Below are 21,345 nucleotides of genomic sequence, written 5' to 3' on the forward strand. Positions count from 1 at the left end.
CTTAAGCGGCCATTAATTTCAGATGGATAAGGGTGGGTAGGTGGCAGGAAGGCCAAGAAATTACGAGTTTGCCACCCCCACAGCCAGTGGAAATCAGTCGGCGTATAATATCCAGTCCATGGCATTTCCTTGGAATTCCATTGCCTGTAAGACGGTGCTAATTTCAAAGTAAGAAAAGAAGATTTACGTTTATCTACTTTCTTTCATAAGCTCAGAATATCCCAGAGCTCTTTAGAATCAATTAAGTGCTTTTTGAAGTATAGTCACTATTGTAATGTAAGAAATGTGGCAGCAAATTTGAGCACAGCAAGCTCCCATGAACAACAATGAAATCATCTGAGTTTAGGTCTTGATCAGGATACCTGTTCTGCTTTGAAATAGTGTCCTGGCAATTCACACATCCCAGATCGGGCCTTTCTAAGATGAGGAAGAAAGAACAGATAGGAAGGATTGTGATAGGGCGGAAGAAAGGAGAGATAAAATGACAAAAGGGATGGTTGTGCAAGGCAACAAAACTGGATTCGACATTGAGTTCAACAACTTCAAGTCAAAACCGCTGCTCCCATTTTTCCGGAAAGCAGATGTTTATATCGATTCTGCCTCTGTCACTTGCAGCTCCTCCAACTTGTGCTTCTTGTTCCATTGCCACCATCCCTTTGTCTTCAATCTCTCCTGTTTTCCCTGCGCCCCCCCCCCCCCCCATCACACACCTTCCCATTTGTTCTTTCCTCTCCTCTGCCCTTTTCCTGCTCTGTGTTTCCTTAAACCTCATTACGTCTATCACATTTTCCAATCCTGATGAGAGGTTACCGAGCTGAAACATAGGCCTGGATTTTTTGGCCATCTGCCAAAGTGTTTGAAGGCTGGGAGGTGGCTTACTAAATGCAGAGCACGCCCTGCCTTTTACCTTACTGCCTACCCCTGACCAGTCTCCCATTTTATAAGTGGGGGGGGGGGGGGCGGTATGAAGACATCAGCAACCCACTTATCCTTGTCCTACTGAGGCTAATTAATGGCCACTTAAGTGCCACACCTGCTGCCACTGTGGCAGTGGAGGCCCAGGCCAAGTGGGTACCCCAGAAGCTTTGACTGGGTGAGCTAATGTCAGGCAAGAAGAGAACAGATATCCTTTGGGGAATTCCCTAATATCCATCAGAGGCAGCAGCCTCACCTCATTGTCACATTTCCCTTTAATTCTCCTCCCCCGGCCGATGACCCAGACTTACCTTGGAGTCAGACTTCAGAAGTTCCTCTTCCTCAGGGATTGGCTATAATCCCAAGAGTGACCACCGCTCAAGCCTGATGTTACTGGCTCTAGAGAGCTGTCTGCCAATGAATTGGATTGGCCAGCAGCTCTCTAAGGTGGGAATTCCTTTCCAAATTGGGGTGTTAAGTCTCACCTTGAGCCAATTAACGCCCTACCGAAATGTTAAATGGCAGCGAGGCAGCTGGGTCGTTCATGGTGGAGGTCAGGGAACACAGCATGCTGCTAAATCCAGTCCGTTAACTCTTACTTCTCCCTCCACAGATGCTGCCAGACCCACTGAGTGTTTTCAGCATTTTCTGGTTTGATTGCAGGTTTTAAGCTTCAGCAGTACTTAGCCTTTGTTCTGATATTGAATCTTTTCTTCTCTTAAAGGAGCGCATATTCTTGACGCTTTCGAACTATATCTTCACAGTCATCTTCTTGACTGAGATGGCAGTAAAGGTAAGCCTCAGTCATCGTGTTTTGTAAAGGCTGAAACAATTGTCAAAAAACTGTCTGTATCTGAGGGAGAATGCCACACCCTCAACAAGATACAGTAAGAAGTCTCACAAAAACCAGGTTAAAGTCCAACAGGTTTATTTGGTAGCATGAGCTTTCGGAGCACTGCTCCTTCATCAGGTGAGATACCACTCACCTTATGAAGGAGCGGCGCTCCGAAAGCTCGTGCTATCAAATAAACCTGTTGGACTTTAACCTGGTGTTGTGAGACTTCTTACTGTGCCCACCCCAGTCCAACACCGGCATCTCCACACCTCAACAAGATAATGGGAGCAGAACCTGACTGAACAAACAGTTCACTTTCTGTCCATTTTTGTTTTCATCACTGTGGGGTCAGGTGATGATGATTTCACCCATGAAATGATCACGTGGAGCAAAGAGCCATTGTAGATTAATTTGATGAGAATAAATCCCATTTATCAAAGACTTGTTCCAGAGCTGTGATGGGTGATCCTGAGAACGCTGAAGGAAATTCCCATTGTCTGTGCTTATCAAGATGGAATGGATTAGTATTGGAGATAGAAAGCTTACCCATACTTCCCCGGCCCAGCGTCACCATCAGACACTCACCCCACCTGAACAATTATAGCATGGATAAGATACAGATCGAAGCCCTCTCCACACTTCCCTCTCTGGATAATGCCCCCTCCTGTCATCTTAGAGAATAGATTTAAGAGCCCAATGGTCCATTTTTATTGTTCCACTTTGAATCCTCTCTAAAATAAATATATTTATTCAGCACGTGGGGATCACGGCTGACATTTATTGCCCTTCCCCACTTGCCATGAGACAGCAGTGTGGGACTTCCCCGTGAACCATTGGTTTAATAAGTTGTTTACCAGGCCACTTCTTAGAGGACAGTTATGGATCCAATTGGGTTTTTAGCAATGAACTGACAGCTTTATTTTAGATTTGTTTTGGATTTATTTAGATTTCAGATTGATTCGTTAAAAAAGCTGAATTCAAATTTCCACACTTCAATGGTGGATTTGAATTGATGATTCTTGTTCATCGCCACGTCGTCTCCTCCTGTGACAGTGGGGGTTGGGGAGTGCACTAAGTTATTTGAATCAAGAAACTCAACTCGAGCCTGACCCCATTCACTTCCAGTTAAATTTTTAGCAATACGAATCAGGGAATCAATGAGGCTCCTGCAAGGGGGCCTAATTAACATCTGCGTATCACAGCCTGATGACATCATCAATGCACAACTTAAACTTCACTTGTTCAGGGATAGGGGTGGGGGAGGATGACCCAAGCAGAAAGGATTCCCGGCAGGAGGTCTGAGGTGGGAAACACCAACTGACCAAAGAAATATTGAAGGTCAGCTCCTGTTGGCACTGTTTAGGGGCCAAACGAGGCAGGAGTGCTGGCTCCAAGTGTCACAGTTAGCCTTTGGCCTCACTACCACCTCCAGCCCTGACCATGGCCTAGTGCAGACCCCCTTCCCACATCCCACACAACCCCACTGACTGCCGGGGACCCTGCTCCATGACATGACTTACCGATTCCTTCTTGCTGCAAGCCTGTGGTTGGCCTGACCAAAATTATACAAGTCAGACCCTTTTGTTAAGTTTGATGAGGCCTCCATGACCAGTTAAATAACCACTGCACCGCCATAGCCCAGCCTGAAATATTTCTTTCCTGCTCTCCTTTGCAGCTGGTGGCAATGGGCCTTTGTTTTGGTCAGCGGACATATCTCAAAAGTTCTTGGAACGTTCTGGATGGACTGCTGGTGATGATCTCCGTCATCGATATCCTGGTCTCCCTGGTTTCCGACAGTGGGACAAAGATTCTCGGAATGCTGCGGGTCCTACGTCTCCTGCGGACCCTCCGCCCCCTCCGGTAACCAAACTCATCACATTCTAACAGGGTTCGGGCTCAGCCAGGCGATTGAAAGCCGGGCCGGGATTTTAAATACCTGAACAGGTTAAGTGTTATTTTACGGATTTGTTGCCAACAGGGAGGACATTTTGTCAGGCGCGTACATGAGGAATTTGGTTGGGTCTTGTGCATTTATGTGTTAGCCTCAACTCGGATGTAACGTTGTCACTTCTGAGCGGGCTTGAACACAATGGCTGGAATTTTCCAACCGTTCCTGCCGGGGGGTCTTCCACTTCCACCGACGGTGAACTCCTGCCACAGGTTTCCTGGCAGCAGAGATTCCATACAACAGGAAATCCCGTTGACAGTGGTGAGTCCAGTAGATTCTGCCACCAGCCAATGGCAGGTCACCCCCTCTGTCCTGAAGCACGGGGCGGAGGTGCAGAAAATCTAGCCCAATATTTGAGGTTGATGCTCTGAGGCAGCATCGAGCAATGTTGTCTCTAACATTTGTGCTTTTGTGCATCACCTATTCATTAAATTGTGCAGGTCCTTTAAGATTTCTTGGGCAGCTGCACATGTGCAGTATCTTAAAGGGGCAGACTTGCGCTCAACTTGTGCAGGGACCTCTGAGTTGCCGCATTGACACATGACTGCACAGCCTATAGGGTAGTCATGATGTGGAGATGCCGGCGTTGGACTGGGGTAAGCACAGTAAGAAGTCTCACAACACCAGGTTAAAGTCCAACAGGTTTATTTGGTAGCAAATACCATAAGCTTTCGGAGCAATGCTCCTTCGTCAGATGGAGTGGTCTCTGTTCTCAAACAGGGCACAGACACAGAAATCAAATTACAGAATACTGATTAGAATGCAAATCTCTACAGCCAGCCAGGTCTTAAATGTACAGACAATGTGGGTGGAGGGAGCATTCAACACAGGTTAAAGAGATGTGTATTGTCTCCAGACAGTACAGCTTGTGAAATTGTGCAAGTCCAGGAGGCAAGCTGTGGGGGTTACTGATAATGTGACATAAATCCAACATCCCGGTTTAGACCGTCCTCATGTGTGCGGAACTTGGCTGGAGACAACTGTCTGGAGACAATACACATCTCTTTAACCTGTGTTGAATGCTCCCTCCACCCACATTGTCTGTACATTTAAGACCTGGCTGGCTGTAGAGATTTGCATTCTAATCAGTATTCTGTAATTTGATTTCTGTGTCTGTGCCCTGTTTGAGAACCGAGACCACTCCATCTGACAAAGGAGCATTGCTCCGAAAGCTTATGGTATTTGATACCAAATAAACCTGTTGGACTTTAACCTGGTGTTGTGAGACTTCTTACCCAGCCTATAGGGATCATTGGTACTGAGGGGCAGCAGCAGCTGTCAGAGAGCAGTACTGATGGAGTGCTACACTGTCAGAGGTACTGGCCAAGATTTTCCGGCCCTTCCCGCTAGCAGGATCTTCCAGTCCCACTGAAGGCAACCCCCTCCCCTCCCTGCAGCAGGTTCCCCAGCGGCGCAGCCGGCGAGCAACACAAATGGCCATTGACTTCAGCAGGACTGGAAGATCCCTCCACTGCTGGAAAACCTACCGCTGGGGCAAACCGCCTCCACTGCTGGAAAACCCACCGCTGGGGCGGGTAGGGGGCCAGAAACTCCCAGTCATTGTCTTTCAGATGAGATGTTAAAACAAGGATATGTCTGCTCTCTTGGGTCAACGTAAAAGTTCCCACAACAAAATATTAAAGATTTGGGGAGCTCTCCTTGGTTTCCTGCTACAATAGGACAGACTGGGAAGGGTTCAGTGTCATATGGAGGACAACTGCAGGTCAAAACTGATTAATTATAATGATTGGGTATACTTGCATTTTATTTAATTCCTGTTGAACATAGGAACATAGGAATTAGCAAGAGTAGGCAATTCAGCCCCTCGAGCCCGCTCCACCATTCTATATGATCATGGCTGATCTCCATTTCATCCTCACTCCACTTCCCTGCTTTTCCCCCCATAGCCCTTTATCCCGCTTTTGATCAAATATTTATCTATCTATTAAATCCATTGTGATGCTGCATCCACTGCACTCTGGGACAGTGAGTTCCATAGATTCACAACCCTCTGTGAGAAGTAGCTTCTCCTTATCTCTGTCTGGAACCTCCCCCCTCTTACTCGACAACTATGACCTATTGCCCTAGACTGTTCTAGAAGGGGAAACATTTGGTTAACATTTACTTTACCAATCCTGCTGAGTATTTTATATACCTCAATCAAATCCCCTCTCATTCTTCTGCACTCCAGCGAGTACAAGCCCAAGCAACTCAACCGCTCCTCATTCGACAGCCCCTTCAAACCTGGAATCAATCTCGTGAACCTCTTCTGAACCACCTCCAGTGCCACCACATCCTTCCTCAAAGAAGGTGACCAAAACTGAACACAATACTCCAGGTGTGGTCTCACCAATGCCTTATACAATTGTAACAACATGAGTATCGGGGATTATTTATATCCTGATACTCCAAACAGATAATTGGTGCCACCATTGCAAGGTAATTTGACATACCCCTCTGGATCAGAGGGTTATACCCCTCTGCCCCAGGCCTGCCAGTTACATTTAGGAGACTAGCAAATGAGAATTGTAAGCGCTAATCTGTACTCTACCAGTCCCTTGATTTTTGTACATTATATTTGCATATTGCAAACAAAAGAGTCATATTGGACTCAAACATTTACTCTGTTTCTCTCTCCACTGATGCTCCAGAACTGCTGAGTTTTTCCAGCACTTTCTGTTTTTATTTATACCCATGTTTTTATGAGGATGTGATTAGGTTGCACAGGACAACCAGGCTTATGCTGTACTCCCACGAGGACAGAAGATTAATGAATGATCTAATTGGGCTGTTTTAATTGATTAAAGGATTTAGTAAGGAAGATAGAGAGAAACCAATTGCTCTGATCAGAACAAAGTGATAACTTTAAAAATCAAGCTGAGCCATTCAGGGAAGAGTCCTGAAGCATTTCTTCACACTAAGTGGGTGGAAATATGGAACTCCCTCCCCCAAAAGGTTGCTGAGGGTGTGACTGATTAAGTTTTGTTAGTCAGATGAATTAATGAATATGGAACCAAGTCAGATAAGTGGGGTGAAGATACAAACCAACCACGATCAAACTGAGTGGTGGGAAAGGCTTGGGCAGCTGAAAGCAATTGACTCTTATTCCTATGTTCCAAAATTGACAGCTCCTTGCTGAGAATCCTTTTCATTTCTGTAGTATAAATGTATTCAGGAGGCAACTCAGAGAATTGCAGGAGAGTAAAGGGAATTGAAGGGACCTGGTCAGAAGATAGAGGACAGTCTTGGTATTGGTATTGTTTACCCTAATGTCTGATGTTGCTGAAGGATCTTCTGATTCAATTTGTATGGTGAAAGGGTAGTGTCTCTTTTCATGCAGCATCCTCATTGACTAGGGTTCCATGAAGGAATCCTCATTGTGGGACTGCAGTTACTGGTTTGCCGTACATTCTCTAAAATCTCTTGGGAACCCACAGTGATATCATGAACTTTCTGATCAGCTTGTTGCTGTCGACACAATTTCATTGTGTGTCTTTTCCCTCTTTTAGTATGGAGCAGTCACCTGCTTCTACATTTCTTCTAGCTGTTCAATCAGGTAGGAGCAACTCTAAGAGTGTTGTGATCAGTCTCTGCAATATGTGTGAAGCACATGAAAAACTCAAATAAATCGAGGCAGATTTCTAAGCAAAGGAATCGAGACTTTTTTTAAAAAGAAAAACCAACAGGAGTGCTGGGAGACTACACTGTTCATGCCAGTTTCAGAAATCAATTTCAATCACAACTCATCAACTGGATAAGGAATGGGCTAGCCATCGTTTCCACGGAAACCCTGACGCGTCCTTTACCCTGACAGCATCTTCCCTTTAAAGGTTGCACGTGGCTATAGTTTGCGAGTGCTGAGAGAACATTTGAAAATAGAAAAGTGTTCACTAACTCACCATCCTACAAGGTTGAAAAATGAATTTAGCTCTTTTTTAAAGTGATGGGAAGCTTCCATTACTGGGATCTCTTTTGAGCAGAGAAGGTTACTTAAACTTGGAAGCTTCTCATGTCTAATGATGCAGACAAAACATGTAACTGTGTCTGTTTTTATAGATGGTCATTCCTGGAACAGGTCACCAGCAGAACATCATTCCACATCAAGCTTGGCTGGCCAGGAGACTCCCCCACTCTTAGTCCCTGCTCTGGGCGTAACAGAAGCATTTACAGGCTGATACTCATTCAGGCGCTATGAGACAGCGGTGCTAACCACTGCATCTTTGGGTCATTAAAAAATCGCTGCAAAGATAGCCATGGCATTGGTTATAATCCCCCAAAATTTCTTAGAATTAAAACCTTAGAATTAAAAATGTGACACTGCTATTCAAAAAAGGAGGGAGGCAGAATGCAGGGGTGGCACAGTGGTTAGCACCACTGTCTCATAGCGCCAGGGACCCGGGTTCAATTCCGGCCTTGGGTGACTGGGTGGAGCCTGCATGTTCTCCCCGTGTTAACGTGCATTTTGTCCTGGTGTTCCAGTTTCCTCCCACACTCAAGATATGCAGGTTAGGGAAGTAGCGGGGTAAATGCATGGGGTTACAGGGATAGGGCGAGGGGGTAGATAAATAGGTAAAGAGGAAAGATTTGCAGGGCTATGGTGAAAGGGTAGTGTTAGTTATTTTCTCTCTTTTCATGCAGCATCCTCATTGACTAGGGTTGCTAATCGTGGCTTATGGCATGACATCTCTATTAGCTAAAGCGAGGAGGCAGACCCCAAGAACTACCCCAGCCAGTAAAGGGATTGGGCTCTTGCTAGTAGTACTATTCTATTCTGTACTCTAGCCAACTGAACTAACTGACCCATTTAATGTTGCATATAAGCTACATAGCCAGCACAACCAAGAGGGGTCAAATTGCCTCCTTCTGTGCTGTAGTGTTTTATGATTCTCAAGCATATGCTAGTGATGTGAAAAGGCCGCTGGAGAACCTCACAGACTAATGACCCTTTAAGAGAAAAATATGCTCTTCATCTCTATCTCAAAAGGGAGGCCTCTTATTTTTAAACTGCATGCCCTGGTTCTAGTCTATTCAACAAGAATAAACATCCTCCCAGTATCCACTCTGTCAAGTCCCCTCAGAGTCTTATACGTTTCAATAAGATCACCTCTCATTCTTCTGAACTCCAATTGGTAAAGACACAAACTGTTCACCTTTTCTTCATAGGATAAACATTTCATCCCAGGAATGAGTCAAGTGAACCTTCTCTGAAATGCTTCTAATGTAATTATTATCATTATCAAATAAGGAGACCAAAACTGTACACAGAATTCTGGATGTGATCTCACCAAGATCTCATTACAGCAGCAGTAAAATTTCCCTACTTTTATATTCCATTCTCCTTGCAATAAGTGCCAACATTTGAGTAGCTTTCTTAATCACTTGCTGTACCTCCATACTAAATTTTTGTAGTTCATGTACCCAGATCCCTTGGGGTACAGTGTTCTGTACTCTCTCTCTCCATTTGAATAGTATACTGCTTTTGTATACTTCCTGCCAAAGTGGACAAGTTCACAATTTCCCACATTATACTCGACCTGGCAATTTTTTGCCTACTCACTTAACCCATCTATATCCCTTTTGTACATCCATTAGCTCCTCTTGACAACTTACTTTACTATCTATCTTTATATCATCAAATTTATCTGTCATACATTTGATCCCTTCATCCAAGTCATTGATATAGATTGTAAATAGTTGAGGACCCAGCACTGATGCCTGGGGCACTCCACTAGTTACAGCTTGCCAATCTGAAAAAGGCACAATTATTCCTATTCTCTATTTCCTGTTAGCTAACCAGGCCTTTATCCATTCTAATATGTTACCCCCGACAGAATGAGCTTTTATTTTGTGTAGTAATTTTTAATATGGCAGCTTAACCCATGCCTTTTGGAAATCCAAGTCCACCACATCTACAGGTTCCCCTTTATCCACCTTGCCTGTTACTTCCCCAAAGAACTGGAATAAATTAGTTAAATACAATTTCCCTTTCACAAAACCTTGTTGGCTCTGCCTGATCACATTACGATTTTCTAAGTAACCTGCTGTAACATCCTTAAATAATGGATTCCAGCAATTTCCCTCCAACAGATGTTAGGCTAACTGGTCTACAGTTTCATAGAATCATAAAATTCCTACAGTGCAGAAAGAGGCCATTCGGCCCATCGAACCTGAACCAACAACAATCCCCCCCAGGCCCTAACCCCTTAGCCCAAGGATTTCTTCTAGTCCCCCTGACACTAAGGGACAATTTAGCATGGCCAATCAACCTAACCAGCACATCTTTGGACTGTGGGAAGAAACTGGAGCACTTGGAGGAAACTCACACAGACCTGAGAGAATGTGAAAACTCCACACAGTCACCCAAGGTCAGAATTGAACCTGGGTTCCTGGCACTGTGAGGTAGCAGTGCTAACCACTGTGCCGCCTCTGCATTCCAGCATTCTGCCTCCCTCCTTTTTTGAATAGCAGTATTACGTTTTTAATTCTAAGGTTTAATTCTAAGGAATTTTGGAGGATTATAACCAATGCCACAGCGATCTCTGCAGCCACTTCTTTATTGACCCAAAGATGCAGGTCATCTGGTCCTAGGGATTTGTCAGCCTTTATGTCTAACACTTCTCCCAGTACCCTTTCCCTGATGATAATAATTTTAAATTCCTTCTCCTCTTTTGCCTGTTGATTTTCAAGTGCCTTTGGAAAGCTCTCTAAGTCTTCTCCATTCAAGAGAGACACAAAATACCTGTTCAACGCTTCCGCCATTTTCTGTGTTATACACAGAATGAGGCCATTTGACCCAATGGGCGGGATTTTCCAGCCGCGCTTGCCCCAAGACTGGAAAATCCTGCCCAAGGTTAATGGACCCACTACAATTCCCATGGTAGGCAGGACAGGAAGATTCCGCCCATTGTGACTGCGCCAGCTTTCTGAATGAGTAGTTCACTTCGTGCCACAACCCCGCCTTCTCTCTGTAGCCCTGCACATCTTTCCTTTTCAGAAAACTAAATCATTCCCCTTTGAGGCTTCAATTGAACATGCCTCCAATCACCGTGTGAAAAAGGTTTGCCTCATGTCGCCATTGCTTCTTTTGCCAATTACCTTAAATCTGTGCCATCTCGTTCTCATTCCTTTCACAAGTGGGTACATTTTCACTTCTCACTCTGTCCAGACCCCTCATGATTTTGAATACCTCAATCAAGTCTTCTTTCCACCTTCTCTTCTCCAAGCAAAACAGTTCTAACTTCTCCAATCTATCTTCATAAGTGCATTTCCTCAAACCTGGAACCATTTTGTGAATCTTCTCTACACTTTCTCTAATGCGTTCACATCTTTCCTCAAGTGCAGTGCCCAGAATAACAAAATACTCCAGTCAAGGCCCAACTATTGTTCTCTTACATAAGAACATAAGAAATAGGAGCAGGAGTAGGCCATCTAGCCCCTCGAGCCTGCCCCGCCATTCAATAAGATCATGGCTGATCTGAAGTGGATCAGTTCCACTTACCCGCCTGATTCCTATAACCCCTAATTCCCTTACCGATCAGGAATCCATCTATCCGTGATTTAAACATATTCAACGAGGTAGCCTCCACCACTTCAGTGGGCAGAGAATTCCAGAGATTCACCACCCTCTGAGAGAAGAAGTCCCTCCTCAACTCGGTCCTAAACTGACCCCCCTTTATTTTGAGGCTGTGCCCTCTAGTTCTAGTTTCCTTTCTAAGTGGAAAGAATCTCTCCACCTCCACCCTATCCAGCCCCTTCATTATCTTATAGGTCTCTATAAGATCCCCCCTCAGCCTTCTAAATTCCAACGAATACAAACCCAATCTGCTCAGTCTCTCCTCATAATCAACACCCCTCATCTCTGGTATCAACCTGGTGAACCTTCTCTGCACTCCCTCCAAGGCCAACATATCCTTCCGCAAATAAGGGGACCAATACTGCACACAGTATTCCAGCTGCGGCCTCACCAACGTCCTGTACAGATGCAGCAAGACATCTCTGCTTTTATATTCTATCCCCCTTGCGATATAGGCCAACATCCCATTTGCCTTCTTGATCACCTGTTGCACCTGCAGACTGGGTTTTTGCGTCTCATGCACAAGGACCCCCAGGTCCCTCTGCACAGCAGCATGTTGTAATTTCTTTCCATTAAGATAATAATCCAATTTGCTATTATTTCTTCCAAAGTGAATAACCTCGCATTTGTTAACATTATACTCCATCTGCCAGATCCTCGCCCACTCACTCAGCCTGTCCAAATCTCTCTGCAGACCTTCTACGCCCTCCACACGATTCACTTTTCCACTTATCTTTGTGTCATCTGCAAACTTTGTTACCCTACACTCAGTCCCTTCCTCCAGATCGTCTATATAAATGGTAAATAGTTGAGGCCCCAGTACCGATCCCTGCGGCACGCCACTAGTTACCATCTGCCAACCAGAAAAGCACGCATTTATTCCGACTCTCTGCTTCCTGTCGGATAGCCAATCCCCAATCCACGCTAACACCCTACCCCCAACTCCGTGTGACCCAATCTTCTTCAGCAACCTTTTGTGAGGCACCTTATCAAACGCCTTTTGGAAATCCAAAAGCACCGCATCCACCGGTTCCCCTCCGTCAACCGCACTAGTCACATCTTCATAAAAATCCAACAAGTTCGTCAAGCACGACTTTCCCCTCATGAATCCATGCTGCGTCTGCTTAATCGAACCATTCTTATCCAGATGGCCTGCTATTTCTTCTTTAATGATGGATTCCAGCATTTTCCCAACTACAGACGTTAAGCTAACCGGCCTGTAGTTACCCGCCTTTTGTCTATTTCCTTTTTTAAACAGCAGCGTAACATTAGCCGTTTTCCAATCCGCCGGCACTACCCCAGAATCCAACGAATTTTGATAAATAACCACTAACGCATCCGCTATTACCTCTGACATTTCTTTCAGTACCCTGGGATGCATTCCATCTGGGCCCAGGGACTTGTCCACCTTCAGTCCCGTTAGTCTACCCAGCACTGCCTCCCTGGTAACATTAATTGTATTGAGTACCTCTCCTCCTACCAACCCTCTACCGTTAATATTCGGTAAACTATTTGTGTCTTCCACCGTGAAGACCGACACAAAAAACTTATTTAAAGTTTCAGCCATTTCCTCATTTCCCACTATTAAACCCCCCTCTCGTCCCCCAAGGGTCCAACATTCACTCTTGCCACTATTCCTTTTTATATATTTGTAAAAGCTTTTACTATCATTTTTTATATTTAGAGCTAGCCTAGCTTCATAACCTATCTTTCCTTTCTTTATCGCTTTCTTAGTCGTTCTTTGTTGTTTCTTAAAGTTTTCCCAATCTTCCAATTCTCCACTATTTTTGGCCATTCTGTACGCATCGGTCTTTAATTTAATACTCTCCTTAATTTCCTTCGTTATCCACGGCTGGTTATCCCTTTTCTTACAACCCTTCTTTATCACCGGAATATATTGTTGCTGAGTACTGAAAAGGATCTCCTTAAAAATCCTCCACTGTTCCTCAGCTGTCCTACCTACCAGTCTGCTCTCCCAGTCCACCTTAGCCAATTCAGCCCTCATCCTATCGTAATTCCCTCTGTACAAACAGAGGACAGTGGTATGGGACCCTACTTTCTCCTCTTCCATTTGTATCAGAAATTCGACCATATTGTGATCACTTGACCCAAGAGGGTCCTTCACAAGAACATCCTTAATTCTACCTACCTTGTTACACATTACCAGATCTCAGATAACTCGTTCCCTCGTCGGTTCTGTAACATACTGTTCAAGGTAACTATCCCGACAGCATTCTAAGAACTCTACCTCCATCCCACCCCTTCCAACTTGAGTCAGCCAATCAATATGCAGGTTGAAGTCCCCCATGATTATTGCCGTTCTGTTTTTGCATGCATCCATTATTTGCTTGTTTATAACCCTCCCCACCTCAACATTATTATTTGGGGGCCTATAGACCACGCCTACCTTATCTCTACCCATAACGATTCCACGTTTTGTTCCTTAGAGCCTATGTCATCCCTCACTACTACCCTGATATTATCTTTTATTAACAGAGCTACCCCACCACCTTTTCCTTCCTGTCTATTCTTCCTAAATGCCTGATACCCCTGGATATTCATCTCCCAGTCCTGGTCTCCGTGTAGCCACGTTTCTGTAATGGCCACTAGATCATAACCATTAGTGCTGATTTGCACCATCAACTCATTAACTTTGTTCCGAATGCTTCTTGCATTTAGGCAAAGTGTCTTTATTCCAGCTTTTATCTGGACCCGATTTGATGAAACGCTATCAACCTCTCCCTCGCCCTCTACTCCTTTAACTACTTGAATGCCCTCATTCACTTGCACTCGCTCCCTCTCCTCTACCATTGATTTCGTAATTCCTCTTACCTCTGCACCCTCCCCCCCATAAATTAGTTTAAAGCTCTATCTACAGCCCTAGTGATACGATTCGCTAGGACTCTGGTCCCAGCACGGTTCAAACAGAGACCATCCCATCTATGCAGGTCCCATCTGCCCAAATACTGGTGCCAATGCCCCATGAATTCGAACCCATTCCTCCCACACCAATCCTTGAGCCGCGCATTCGTCTCCTTAATCCTATTAACCCTGCGCCAATTTGCGCGTGGCTCAGGTAGCAATCCTCTTTTTGCTACCTGAGCCACCTAATCTTTTTGCTGTTGTATTCTATGCTCTGATTAATAAAGTCTAGGATACTGTATGCTTTAAACTTTATTATCCACTCTGTCAACTTGTCCTGCTACCTTCAATGACTTATGCACTTATACACCCGGGTCCCTCTGCTCCTGCACCCGTTTTTAGAAAGCTGTTACATTGACTGCACGTTATACACTCCATTGAATTCTTTTGTCATTTGAAGTCAATGGAAATCTAACATGTATTAACAGGTAACAGTCCAATATATCCAGCTTTCTACCCTTGCCAACACTGAATATTACCCCTCCTGCTACACTCTCCAGGTGTTTGTTTGTTCCACTTCACTTTCACTTCACTGCTTACTACAATTCAGGATCACAGGGAGTCGGAGCCTATCCCGACAGACACTGGATGCTAGGCAGGATACACCCAGGACAGAGATGCCTGTCCATCACAGGGCACACATTCCCACTCACAGACAAACTGAGGGGCAATTTACTATGGCCAATCCATTTAACCTGCACATCTTTGGACTGTGAGAGAAAACCAGAGCACCCGGAGGAAACCCACGCAGAAATGGGAAGAACATGCAATCTCCACACAGTCACCCAAGGCTGGGATCGAACCCGGGTCCCTGGAGTTGTAAGGCAGCAGTGCTAATCACTGTGCCACCATGCCGCCTTCGTGTTTATTTCATTGATGATGAAAATTAATTGTAAATGTCATTTCGCTCAGAACCTCTGGGTGCTCATAAGGAAATAGATACAACTTCCTTTCAATGCTGTTAAATAAAAGCAACCTTTGTAGTTCAGCTTACATTGTTTTTACTTTCTGGACAGTCCACTTAAAAATGAGAACACCCAGTCCAACCCAAGCAGGGTGAAAATCCTTGCCTTGCAACATTTCGTCAAACAGGGTGCACAGCACATTTGCAAACTGTTGGAATTGCATCAATAATCTTGGTGGAGCCAAATGTCAACGTGGCTCAGTTGAAAGCAATCTTGCCTCTGAGTCAACAGGATGTGGGTTCAAAGTTTCATTCCATGAAATAACCTCGGACACTCGTGTGTGCTGAGGAAAAACTGCCTTTGCGCCAATAACCCTCCAATAGTGAATACCCCTAACATCAGTAATGTCAACTTGATGCGGTCTTTGTTGTCAAACACAAGCGGGCAATAATAATCTTGCAAGAATGACGAACTTTCTAACTATTACCTAAACTCCCAACCCGTAACCTTCCAGTAGGGATAGTTCTCCAACTTATCAGTGGCGTTGGCTGCCCCTCGATACATGGATGACATCTAATCATGGTCCTGAGTTTCTGCCCTGGGTCTTGCTGTGACCGAACAGGTCGATTCTCATCCCACAGATTCTTGAATACCTGGGGCAGGACGTCCCTTGAGCCCGAGATGGTATTTAATCCTGACATCAGAAGACAGTGGATCGTTGATGCAAATAGTATGGGGACTATCACAGAGCCTTGTTTGATTGCAGTCCAGATTTTGAAGGTGTCTGCTTCTGGTCTCCCATTCAAGACAGTTGCAACTGCATCAACCGAAAGCAATTGCAAGAGTGAGATAGTTTTTTGGACATCCAACCTTTGGAGCACAATCCACAGAGCCTCATGATTTACTGAGTCTAAGTCTTGGTCAGGTTGATAATTTCAATGAAGAATTCTGGTTGTTGTTCTTGACATTTTTCTTGAATTTGTCTGGCAACCAAGACATGTCTGAGATTCCTCTGGAAAGTTTAAAGATACTCTGTGTCTCTGGGAGGATTGCCTCAGCCACAGGAAGCAGGTGATTCAGAAAGAAATGTGTCAGGATTTTCCCTGCTGTGGACCAGAGGAAAGTATCTCAATAGTTTCCACAGGATTATTTATTCCCTTTCTTGAAGATATTTACACTTGTCACATTCCTGAACTCAGGAATAGGGGGAGGGGGTTCTCTTTCCTCCCAAATCTTTAGGATGAGTGGATGTAATCTTGATGTGAGCAAATGCCCACCAGCTTTGGAGACTCAGCTGGGATACCATCAGGCTGCAGGCTTTGTTCATTTCTTTTTCCATTTGATTGCTTGTTTCAGCTCAATGTTAGTTTACCGTGGATTCTACCACAGGGTAATGGGGATAGCCTGGAGAGAAACAGCTGCCACTGTGGATTCACGGTTGAGGAGTTGTTGAAAATGTTCTTACCAGCATTGATGGATGACATTGTCATCTTTATGAAGAGTGATTGAATTATTTCCCATTTGACCTTGGCCAATAGATGGCCCTGGTGGCTTCACAAAGGCTTCTTGGCTTGTGTCCTTGGGTTGTCCTTCCAGGCAATGAAGGCTACTTGTTTTTGTTCTAGAAGGTCACATATTTCAGCATCATTTTCATCGAACCAGTCCTGGTGCTGATGATACTGGAAACCCAATGGTCTGGACACAGGAGTCTAGTACAGCTGACTTCATGTCATTTCACAGTTTGGAAATTGGTTTGAATGTGTGAAGATTTCCCAGATTGGTCGTGAGCTGCATTTGGAATTCCTCTCTTCGAACGGGCTACATCATGGGTCAAGACGTTGATCTTCTTCCCCTTGGATCTTTACACCTTGTGATGTCTTGGTGCTGGGTGGATGTTCATCACTGATTGAACATGTCGATGATCTGAGCAGCAGGCATCAATCCCCTAACATACATCAAGTAATACAGATATCACTTAGATCTTTGACTTGAACAATGACATCATCCAGGAGGTGTCAGTGCTTTGATTCAGGATGTCTCCATCCTGTCCTTGTGACAGAAGAGGGTGTTGGTTATAATGAGGCCGTGCTGAGCACACTGACAGCAGGAGGACACACTTTGCATTGGCTTTTCCCACCCCATTTTCCCCAATGGTTCTGCTCCAGACATCGGAGTCACGGCCAACCCTAGCATTGAAGTCCCCCAGAAGAATGATCTTTTCTTCTTTTGGGATGGCAATGAGGACTTCATCAAGGTCAAGATAGAACCTTTCCTTAACACCTTTATCGGAGTCACGGGTTAGGACATAAATGCTACTTATACTTTACCAATCCGGAAGGTGGTAATGCCACTGGACTCGAGGCCCAGGCTAATGCTCTGGTGACATGGGTTCAAATTCACCACTGCAGCTGGTGGAATTTAAATTCAATAATTAAAATCTGGATATAAAGCTAGTCACTCTAATAGTGATCATGATGATTGTTGGAAAAACCCACCCAGTTCACTATAAGGGAAGGAAATCTGCCATCTTTACCCAGTCTGGCCTATTTCTGACTCCAGATTACAAGCAGTCTTTTTTTAATATTCATTCATGGGGTGTGGCTGGCTAGGGCAGTATATATTGTCCATAACTGCCCTTGAAAAGGTGATGATAAACTGCCTGCTTGAACTGTGGCAGTCCCTGTGGTGTAGGAGCACCCCCAGTATTATTAGGGAGGGAGTTCCAGGAGTTTGACCCCATAACGGTGAAGGAACAGTGATATAGTTCCAAGTCAAGATGGTACGTGGCTCAGAGGGGAGCTTGCCATTGTGTTCCCATACAGCTGGTGCCCTTGTCCTTTGAGGTTGTAGGTTTTGGAAGGTGTTGTCGAAGAAGCCTTGGGGAGTTGTTGCATTGCATTTTGTAGATGGTACACATTGCTGCCATTGTGCATCGGTGGTGGAGGAATTGAATGTTGAAGGGGGTGGATGAGATGCCAATCAAGCATGACTCTAGATGGCGCCGGAACAAGGCGACTTCTTGCAAGCTGTGCTCAGCAAACCTTCTAATTCTATCTTTTACTCTCATTCTATGCTTCTTAATCATAGAAAATCATAGAAATCATAGAAACCCTACAGTGCAGAAACAGGCCATTCGGCCCATCAAGTCTGCACCGACCACAATCCCACCCAGGCCCTACTCCCATATCCCTACACATATTACCCGCTAATCCCTCTAACCTACGCATCTCCGGACACTAAGGGGCAATTTTAGCATGGCCAATCAACCTAACCCACATAGCTTTGGACTGTGGGAGGAAACCGGAGCACCCGAAGGAAACCCACGCAGACACGAGGAGAATGTGCAAACTCCACACAGACAGTGACCCAAGCCGGGAATCGAACCCAGGATCCTGGAGCTGTGAAGCAGCAGTGCTAACCACTGTGCTACCGTGCCGCCCCTTTATTCTACTTTATTCTACTTTATTCTAACTTTATTCTAACTCTTCTAAGCTTTCTAACAATACTCATTAAGTTGATCTTTCTCTACACCCTAGCTATTACTGTAACATTACATTCTGCGCTCTCTCCTTTCCTTCCCGATGTATGGTATGCTTTGTATAGCGCGCAAGAAACAATACTTTCCACTCTATACTAATACATGTGACAATAATAAATCAAATCAAATCAAAAACCAAGCAGGCTGCTTTGGCCTGGATGGTATCAAGCTTCAAGTGTGTTGTTAGAGCTGCACTCATCCAGGCAAGTGAAGATATTCCATCACGTTCCTGACTTGTGCCTTGTAAATGGTGGACAGGCTTTGGGAAGTCAGGAGGTGAGTTACTCTCCACAGAATTCCCAGCCTCTGATCAGCTCTTATAGCCACAATATTTATATAGCTAGTCAAGTTTAGTTTCTGGTCAATGGTAGTGATCAAGGAAGGAAAAGGGTGAGAGAAAAAATACTGACAACAGAACGAACATGGTCGAGGGCTCTGTCAACCACAGTGAGGAAAAAGAAAGACTTATCAGAGGCACAAATTTGGAATGTTGCATCATCAGAACAGATGCAAGGACAACAGAGAAACTGGCAGAATGGAACACAGTCTTACGAGAAGCAGGGTATGAAGAAGTTACTCGGAGTTGTGGGAGGCAGTGGCTTTATTGTGAGCATCGATTGATACCATATCCTCAAAAATGGAGACAGAGGAGCTGAGGAAGGAAAGGAAAGAGTCGCAGTTGGACCATGTGACGCTGAGAGAAGGGTGGAAAATTAAAGAAAATAATCCTCCAATATTGATGGTTCCTCAACCAGTAATTTACCAATACCTGTAGTTCCCCCAACCAATAATCTTCCAACAGTAATTTCTCCCCATTCTGACCCTCCAACTGTGAGATTCCATGCTGCCAATAGACATTTCAACGGTAACAGTCCCTTGCACAATAACTCTTTATCTATGATATGTGATAATACAGTGCCTATAAGAAATGTATTTCTGTCATGTTTCTTGTGAGGGGTATGTTTAAAATTCAGCTCCGGTTTACCTGGTGCTGATCTGTCTGCAAACCAGGCAGCTCCATGCTGAAAATGCAGGAGAATAATTGATCCCAGTTAATTGGGTGTTTGTTTTAATCTGAGTGAAGGCAGTTTTGTTTATTTTTGGTTTTTCCCCTGGGGTTTCAGGGTAAGTTTCAGACAAGAGACAGAGTCATGTGAAGAGTAGGAGGTAAGCTTACAGGGAACAACAATTAATTTCTCCTTGGGTCTCTCTTCCCTCTCTCTCTCTCTCTGGAGGCTACTGTTTTGGAGCTGTCAGGTGTCTTTCTGTCCCTTTCTGTTGAGGGACGTTCAAAAGTTCTAGGACTGGGAACAAATGCAAACACACAAACCTGCGTTGTTTGCTAACAAGAAGAGGAGTTTAAGACTATGAGGAATAATGCTTGAATTGAACGAATAGAGATAGGCTAGCAATTAAGAATTGTATCGTGTCATGTTTAAGTATTTCAATTGGTAAAAGTTAAGCTAATTAATTGTTAAAATAAAGTTTGTTTTGATAAAAGCTTCCTACTGTGTCTGATCTGGAGTGAAACACCTTATTCTCACAATAATGCCAAAATAAAAAAAATAGTTGGGGCCTAGTCTAACTTCAGACTATACCTTGGGGTTTCTGATCTTGTCGCTTGCAGATAGAACAGGAACAATATTTATTGTAAGGGAGCTCAGTTTCAAAAATGTTTTCTAATATATCGTTACTTTCAACTCCCCTTGTAACTGTTGCTCCTTCCATGTGTAAAATCTCTCTTATTATTGCTTGATCACATCACAGTATGTTAGAGTTAATGAATTTTTAAAAATTATCATTTGGAAAAATAAATGGCAGGTTTTGTATTTTGAGAATTAACTGTTTGGCAGAGAGAGCAGGAGGCAGGGATATAATCATAGGATTCTGCCGATGTTATGAGCTATCAGAGCTTCAATTGCATAAGAGTGCTGTGAGATTGAATTACCACCTTATGTTCCCAGACCAACATTTGTTATTCCTTAAAATGCAGATGGCCAATTTCCCTTTATTGCAGACTTGTCTCCAGTTTTGCCCAACACAATAGATTCCCCACCCCATTTCCTGCTGGCTGCACCTGGGAATGAATTGACGGACGCACGCACAGACACACACACACGTGCACACACGCACACACATGCATGCAGACACATGCACACACACGCCTCTAGTCCCCCACATCAGTAGCTCAGAGGAAAATCTCTCCTTATACCGTTATTTATTTGCTCAGATTTTGCAGTAAAAATGCCAGCAAAAGTGTCAACTTTTGTTTCCACAACTTCTGAAATGTTCATGTGTAGAATAACAGAGAAATCCAGAAGTTGGTGTCAATGATTAGAAACTTTGCCAGAGGGTGCAGTGTTGGGAACCCCCACCCCAAACACTGCAATCAATGGAAATCAAGTGAATTGACAAGAACCTCCATTGATGGTTTTGAAAATCCTTGAAAAGGTTGCACTTCATTGAATGAAGTGTAACTGAGTTTTTAACAATCTACTAACTTCATAATTACTGCTAAACACCCTTGCTGGTCCTGAAAAACTAACTTTATATTTGTGGAATATCAAATTTCTCCACTATGATAAAAGAAATTCTACATATTCCCAAAAAGACTTTTTTCTATTTTTACAAGCTTAATTCTAGCTTTTAACTTAATCCAATCATATTCGTTTAGTTTTATCATATTGGCTGGCAGCCCTCCAGTCATTC

At 44.2% G+C, this 21,345-nt stretch overlaps 1 protein-coding gene across 1 annotated transcript in view; it reads left to right on the top strand.

Annotated features, from left to right (window-relative positions):
* Window positions 1-21,345, top strand: part of cacna1g (calcium channel, voltage-dependent, T type, alpha 1G subunit) — a 330,198-nt gene that overhangs the window by 203,190 nt on the left and 105,663 nt on the right. The window contains exons 19-20 of the mRNA XM_078225973.1: window positions 1,640-1,708; window positions 3,426-3,610. Of these exons, the coding sequence (XP_078082099.1) occupies window positions 1,640-1,708; window positions 3,426-3,610 (254 nt within the window). The remainder of the gene's footprint in view (window positions 1-1,639; window positions 1,709-3,425; window positions 3,611-21,345) is intronic.

The sequence above is a fragment of the Mustelus asterias genome, chromosome 12 (assembly GCF_964213995.1).
Source record: "Mustelus asterias chromosome 12, sMusAst1.hap1.1, whole genome shotgun sequence".
Classification (NCBI taxonomy): Eukaryota; Metazoa; Chordata; class Chondrichthyes; order Carcharhiniformes; family Triakidae; genus Mustelus; species Mustelus asterias.